Here is a 7,694-nt window from a genome sequence, read left to right on the forward strand (position 1 = left end):
AGTTTTGGTTTATATTTTCACGTAATATTTAAACTTTATAGGGTTGTAAGAATTTAAGTTAATCCTGTAGTGAAAAATCTAGCCATGGCCTAAAAAATTCGAGTAGGTGTATTGGTTATTCCGCGACATTCCTTTCGCGAAATGTAATTTTTACACAGAGTAAACTATGGCTTTTTTATTCACAAGTTTGTGAACATTAATTCTCGCCAAATAAAAGTACGAGGGAGTAGGCAACCATATAGTGCCTGCTGTCCATATGTTGCACTTATGACATAAGGTTAGCACAATTTTAAGACGTGGCGGATCAATATCAGCATATTTTCTTGTTGACATCAGCATTTCTTGTGTAACGTCATCAGCTATTGTAACCTTTGTTCCCCCTAACCAAATAGGGTCAAGGTGTCTGCAAAAGCTGGCCATTACATTATTCTTGCATTTCTATTCTCTTAGCGTAAAAACCGGCTGCCGATGTACCAGCTTTCTTTGTCACGATTATCATGAGTAGACAGGACCGTCTATTTTACACAATTTTATACGACGCAGTTATGAAACAAAAAATTTATTTAAAGATTTTTTACAAAACAAAACAAAAATTTATAAAAAATGGTAAAAAAAACAAAAGATAGAAGAAATATATATATAATACTTCACGTATCGAAGATAAAAATCTTTAAAACAGATATTAACTAAAGCTTTGGTCTGCAAAATATTCCACTGAACTGAAAGTTTCATTGTTATTTTGTTCTGAACAATTCTGATTTGTAAAACACGCGAGACATTCGTTACGCACGTTACAGTTTCGACATTCGTTACGAGCGTTACCGTTTCGAACTTCTTGAAGGCATTCACACATAGATTTTTCTTCGTAAAAATTCGAAGCGGTTGCTTGATCTTTCGCTTGTTGTAAAAACAGATCTCCATCTTGGTGCTTCATCTCAGCAAAAAATAACTCGGCTTTAACAACTGCGAGCAAACATTGAACGTGTTTAGATAATTTGTGGATACCGAAATTTTCAACTGCCTTTATACTACTTTCAGCTTCTTTCAAGTCTTCTGTTAATCCTACTTTGAACTTGGATATTTGCAGCTGCGCCATGTTTAGATGCGCTTTACACAATAAGTTAAACACAGATGGGTGCTTCTCCAAATTATTTAAAGCCAATTTCAGTAACTCTTCACTTTCTTTCAACAGAGATTTTGACATTCGTGGTAACTTTTTGCCAAAATTCATTCCAACAATTCCATAGATTAGATAAAAATAACCAACATCTTCATAAGGGATGCCATTTTTCTTATCCCTTTGCAACACATTTAAACACTCCTCCGCAGTGCCATAATTACCTTCAATTAAATGCGTGTTAGCTAGCAACAAGTACGCTCTGTTTAAAATAAACACTTTATTTGGACTTTTAGAAATGACGTTATCGACTACTTCCTGTAACAATTTCTTTGCTTCCCTGAAATCACCTTTTACAGCGTTTAACTGACTGCGTTCACAATTTAAGAACTGTTTCAGCTCAATATCATTTCGTTCATCGTTGCTGAGTCCATCTGCAAATTTAGAAAACATTTCCTCAAAGAGCTCAAAATTTCCATTCTCGACACACTCTCTTAAACAGGTAGATACTTGCAAGTACCGTTCCTTGCTACAAAATGTTGGTGTGTGATCTACACCATTAAAATCCTTTCCAATGAGTTTATTTTGTAGGAAACTCGGTCTCTTTTTCTGTTTTCTCCGCTTTATTTTTTTTTCGCTTCCAGTATTTAGTAAATCAACAGCCAACTCACCGATCTTCATCATATCCTCATCATCAAAATGTTTGCGCTTTCGTGATTTGCACAAGAATTGTTTGCTATTACATTCAGATAAACTTTGCCATAAAGAAATGTTTAACGTGTATTTTACTTTTTCTCCTAATATTCTAACCCAATAGCCAGACACACCCTCAGGCAAGCATTGTTCTGCTACAGTATGCTCGCGAACATCTGTTAGCATTATTTTTCTATCGCTGCATGAACCATTTATGCTTTGTAGGATACCTTCGCTATTATGTACATCAATGCTGTCGAGAGTTATAAAATACATGCATTCTTCTTCGTTTTGTAAATCGAAGTCGGTTAGTGCACTGTCATTTCGCTTCTTGTAAACTAAAGAATTTGTGTTGACGGTATCCACTTTAGAACAATGTCGCAACTTTAACATTTTCTTGTCAGCATCAAAGCAAGCTAACAAAACAGATCTAAAAAAACAATGTTTACTGTAATATATTTCTGAACACTTTAGTACTATTTAATCGTTTAAGGAAGCGGTACACGTTTTCCGAATTACATGTTTTTTACAATTTATTTTTTATAATAATTTTCATGTTTTGGCTTTTATATTCAGCCATTAAATTGGTGTGTATAAACTTTTAATCTGACATGTTAAAATGCTGTTTTTGATGTATTAATGTTACGGTCAAAGTCTTCTTAATTTTCGACTTGTACTAATAACCCTTGGTTTCAAGCAGAGGTCAATTAGCACAAAATTAAGTTTGTTTGCCTTTATCAAATTTCAGGTGAGGATTTCAAAGATCACATTCGCTATGTTTAAAACAGTGAAGAAATAGGTACATCGCCGAAAAGTTGTTCAGAGAGGTTTAAATTACCTTAAGTTGAATAATTTTTACAAATTTAGTATTTTTTGCAATTTTAATTTTTTTCACACCTTTTTATTGGGCTCTTTATATTTACTCACATAATCCGATTACAAACCGACGTACAGATCCATCTTGGCATTATTTTTTTACAGCGTAAATTAAAAATTATTTCATCATTATCACATAGTTGTTTTACAAGCAATAAATTTTGGATTTTGTTATTTTTTTTTGTCTTATTATTTGTAGAGTTTCAGTTTAATGTAGGTATGATAACCATATGTTGTATCTGTTAAAGATACAAAATATGGTTCAAGTTAAAAAAAAAAATGATTTAAACATTATTCAAGTTATCCAGAGTATATATGAGGAGTTATCTCCATGGGCAAAAGGTACTTTTTGGTTGTAGCATAGCACCTATGTTAGACTAGATATGCCTCACCTAGCAGCAGGAGTTTTTACTCATGATACTAGATCATTTTTTGTATCCCGCAAGTTACATTGTTGACAATTTGTTTGTGTATGGCTTTCAAGGAGGCTTTAAATTAAAAAAAAAATGTTGGATAAACATAGTTAATGAAGGTACACAGCTCTGTTTAAATTATGGATTTTCATTTTTGTCATTGGAATTAATACTATGGTGCTATCATCTCCATAAGTTAGAGTTTCTTTATCTTGTGAAAATAGCACATATTTATATAAAATGCATAAATTCGTTGCTTAAGACAAAAGCACTTGTAACCTGTGATTGTGGATTTATAGCCACAACTACCATAAAAAATGCAGTCGTTTTTAAGTAACTTCAGCGTTCTTAAAAATGTGCTTATATCACCAATACAGAAATTATTTCAACATTTCTTTATATATCAACTAGAAATGCGCACCACGAAGGGTGGCTTTTGTTAAGGCAACCCTCAAATATATGATTGGTAGCATCACCCGAAATGCAAAATTCCAGTTGCAAAGTCGGTAAATTTTCAACAAAAAAAATGGTCAAAATTTTGTGCCCATATCTTCTGATTATGCCTAACCAACTTCACATATTATAGAATGTAGTGCATTGATTGCTAAAAGTGTTTCACACTTAAGGAAATTCACACTTTAGACTTCTATCGCAAAGCATGATATACTTAGCCCTGTGTGGTTGTATTTCCGAGCAATGCCCACTGAAAACAGAAATGCAACTACAAACTCAAAATGGCAGCGTTTCAAGTAATCCCATCCGTTGAGACACGCAAAAACCATGGGAACGACATTGATTGACAAAAGCGTAACTTGAAATGAAGGCCAAAAGTACAGCTGGCTTACATTCAAAACAAAGGATAAAATATGGCTTTACCTGATTGACCGACTTGCTTTGTAATTTGGGGATTCGGTTTGACGTCATAACAATTTTTTTGGAGGTGAAAAGTTTCCGCACTTTAGGTGAAGAGAGTGCAGAGCTAGACACATTTTGGAGTTTTAAGAACAATGTTAGGAAGTTTGAGCAAAGGTAATTTTTTAGAGCAAAATCTAGATAGCTAAGCATCATATTATTCTTCCATTTCCACATTTTTGTTTATTCTTCCCCCTACGAACTAGGTTTGTTTTCATCCTTCAAAATTTTAAAAATGGCGGATGTAGCACAAATGTGATTTGTTAATTAAGCAAAATGTCAATCATCACTACGGCAACAAAGCTGAACCGAATCGGCGAATTAGAAATTATGCTAAGGCCACCGTCGAAAATATGTTTGGTTAAGGTCATTTCTAATTACAAAAGTGATCGGTTGGTTGGATAAAAAATTTTTCCAAAAAATTACAAAAATACTAATTTCGCAGCCATATTTTGTTATTCGTTTTAAATGTACGCCAGCTGTTATTTTTAGCCTCCGTTTCAAGTTCGATTTTTGTCAGTCAATGTTGTTCCCATGCTTTTCGCTTGTATTATCATATAAATGCAAAGCAGAAAAATATAGCACTGAGTAGCGCGTAGTGCAGTCCCCTATCGAAATAACATTCGGACATAACAACCGTAATTTGGAGGACCACTGAAAAGGTAAAAGGTGGATTTTGTTGCATGTCGAAGATTGTTCGTGGATTGTTTGGTTTATTTTTTACAAATTTACCGACTCCCCGGCTTGACTTTCGCCTTTCAAAGTGAGTCGGTCGGGTGACGCTAACCAATTATATTTTTGAGGGTGGCCTAACCAAACATATTTTTGAGAGAATGTGAAGAGGGTGCCGATAAGCCGCAAACGCCCGTATATATGGGCGAGTTCAGGCGACTTTTAGAATAAAATTGGCGTTTGCCCACCGAAATCTGGGCGATTTCTGGAAAGTGCGGGCGCACTTTCCAGAAATTGCCCAGAACATTCCCGAAATGCAATTCCTTGTAACAAACCATGTGGACGATATTTTGGGAAGAAGGCACTTGAAGAGAAAGGAGTTAATATAGTTATTTATAAAGTTTTATGGATTTTCATTTTTGTCATTGGAATTAATACTATGGTGCTATCATCTATAAGTTATTTATAAAGTAAACTTTATCAAAAACCATCAAAAACAGTTCTTTTAAGAACTTCACTACCACATAGTAAGTTTATTTTAATTTTTATAGTTTTTTTGAATCACATTAGTGTCTGTTTTTTTTTCTTTTTCGGGCATTGTTCGGGCCTATGCGGGTTTTTTTCCGGGTGAATCCTTATTTATTGAATATTTTTTTCAAAACGCCGAACTCGCCCGAAAACGTCTGCACTTTTTACGGCGTATGCGGCTTATCGGCACCCTCATAGAATGTGTTCTTTACAATAGGTAGAAAAAAGGTTTAAAAAAGCTGTTCTGCAATTTACAATGATTTCAGCTGAAGTTCTTAATCGCCTAGTTAGGCCCCCTGTTGCCTAACTAGGGGAATTGCCTACTCAGGCTACTACCCTTAAATGGGTATAAAAAACCCTGACCATTGATTGAAATAAGCAAGGATTAACTACTTAGCTAGCTATCTAACCATATAAAATAAAAATCACATAACACAAACAACACTTTACAACAACACTTTTTCGCAATACCTGTCACGAACTGGATCTGGAAATCTTTTTCTATTTCTTCCGTTGAGAACCACTTCGTCTGATTTTGTAAGCAAAACAAGCGATGGCCAAGCATTTCTCTGCTGACAACTACACATTGGAGAAATAGACATTGGTGTGCGTCTCGAGTCGGAATATAATACTTTACGCTGTCGTTTGCAGTGGTGCAAATATCTCCAATGATCTCCTTCTATCAAACGTTTTTTTAGAAATTCTTTGGCGTTCTTCTTCCACATTTTTAGTCACGTCGCTTCTTTCTCGCCATTTTTAATTTTTGCTGGACGCTTGTTCTGTCCTTGTAGTAAACAAATAAACAGCAAAATTATTTATGGTGCGTATGACCTCGGTGCAAACAAGCCTTCCCTATATCATTCACTGTGGTGTGACGTACAGAGTCTGACTTGCATAATAACAGCTCAAGTGGGGGAAGGGGGGACGAGGTGCCAACTAACTGATTAAAACTCCAGAAAAAAACTAACAATCATAAAAGAAGTGTCTGCTATTTAGAAGTGTCTGCTATTTAGAAACACGAATTTTTGCCTATTTTTGGTCAAAAACTGATCCCTCGGTACTTTAACCTTTTAAAAAGAGTTCGAGGCACTAGCTTGGTAGTTTACAAACGAACGAATTACACATAGTAGCAGTAGTAGTTTATCTTGTGAATAAAAAAGAAGTTGGATTAGACATTGTCAGTTAACTTTCTCCAAATCAGATTGTAAGCTCTAAGTTCTTGCTTCCAAATGTCACAATACGCTACATCGTCACTGGCAAACGTATAAACAGAGAGGCAGGGTAATGACTGGAAATTCCTATTAGATACACACTCTGAGAACCACAGAAAGCAACTGAGTGGGCGAGAACTCAAATTAAACGATGATGTGAAAAGAAGTGTTTTAAATGAATTAACTCTCTCTTTGTTATTTTTTGTTTTTTAAGTTCGTTTGTTTTTACCCTGTCCGCTAATTAGAAATGAATTTTAGGGGGAAATTTCATTTCATGAAAATAAAATTGTCCGCTAATTAGAGTGTCCGCTACTTGGCTGTCCGTTATTTAGAAAGTTTTTTGTGAGGTTTGACTGTGGTTTTGCCGTTGCAATAAATTTGTCTGTTAATTGAAGGTGTCCGCTAATAATTGAAGTGTCCGCAACCTCGATCCCAGGACAAGTTGTCTCTTTTCGAATATCGGACACGGCGAGACGAACTTTTTTCGTCCGACCTATCAATAAGCGCAGCGCCAACGAGAGGCAAAAACCCCTGGGAACGAGGTTGGTGTGTCCGTTAATTGGAGAGTTGCCTGAATATTGTGGCTAGTTTTATTATAGGTACATTAAATGACGAATGAATTAACAAAATGTTCTTTGGAGAGCCCGTGATGTATCACACAAACCTTCACTCTCGTCCAAAGGGTCTGTTGAACCCTGAGCCGTCATAACGGAGTGGCTAATAATAAAACAATGAAATGCAAATAATGAACGGTAAATTGCCCTGTTAGCGGGGTTGACAAAATTTCATCTGCATTTGCAGGGTACACGCAAGCTCGAACCCAGCACCTTATCAGAAAGCGCAGCGCCGATGAGAAGCAAATAGTCCTGGGGACGAGGTTGGGGTACACGTTCTCGTTCCAAAGCACTTTGGTTTCTAGGCTTTATGCTCTTTACATTATTTGTTGTTAAAAACTCATTTCTAAAAGAGATGTGGGTGGGAGTTAATTTTTTTGTGCTAACTAACTCGAAACAAACAAAAACACTAGGTATATATACATAATCAACCTTATTCCCAGTGCAATATTTTCTAAATATAGTAGCTAAACCATTAAACAACTTTGCCCTTAAAGATTCTTGCCTTGTTTCGTGCTTGCCCGACTCATAGTTTTGACTAAAACTAAAACGCGCATCAGTTGACATTTTTCTACTAAAGCTTAGTTTTTTCTAAAATATTCTTTTTTCTTTTCGTTTCTAGTCAATGCTCTTCTGTGGACAAAGACCATATCTAACC

General features: G+C 35.4%; 1 protein-coding gene across 1 annotated transcript; it reads right to left on the reverse strand.

The window, feature by feature from the left end:
* Positions 1 to 543: 543 nt before the first annotated feature.
* On the reverse strand, positions 544 to 6,047 carry LOC130655100 (uncharacterized). The gene is made up of 2 exons (XM_057457800.1): positions 5,683 to 6,047; positions 544 to 2,240 (listed from the first exon to the last, which is right to left on the reverse strand). The coding sequence occupies exons 1-2, from the start codon at positions 5,934 to 5,936 to the stop codon at positions 683 to 685; spliced, it is 1,812 nt and encodes a 603-aa protein (XP_057313783.1). The 5' UTR covers positions 5,937 to 6,047; the 3' UTR covers positions 544 to 682.
* Between the last annotated feature and the right edge of the window lie 1,647 nt (positions 6,048 to 7,694).

This window comes from Hydractinia symbiolongicarpus, chromosome 8 (assembly GCF_029227915.1).
Source record: "Hydractinia symbiolongicarpus strain clone_291-10 chromosome 8, HSymV2.1, whole genome shotgun sequence".
NCBI lineage: Eukaryota > Metazoa > Cnidaria > Hydrozoa > Anthoathecata > Hydractiniidae > Hydractinia > Hydractinia symbiolongicarpus.

Coding starts and splice junctions, on each gene's coding strand:
- LOC130655100 (XM_057457800.1), bottom strand. CDS start 5,936: ATGTGGAAGAAGAACGCCAAAGAATTTCTAAAAAAACGTTTGATAGAA. Junction 2,241..5,682: donor CCAGATCCAGTTCGTGACAG/GTATTGCGAAAA, acceptor TTGTTTTTTTAG/ATCTGTTTTGTTAGCTTGCT.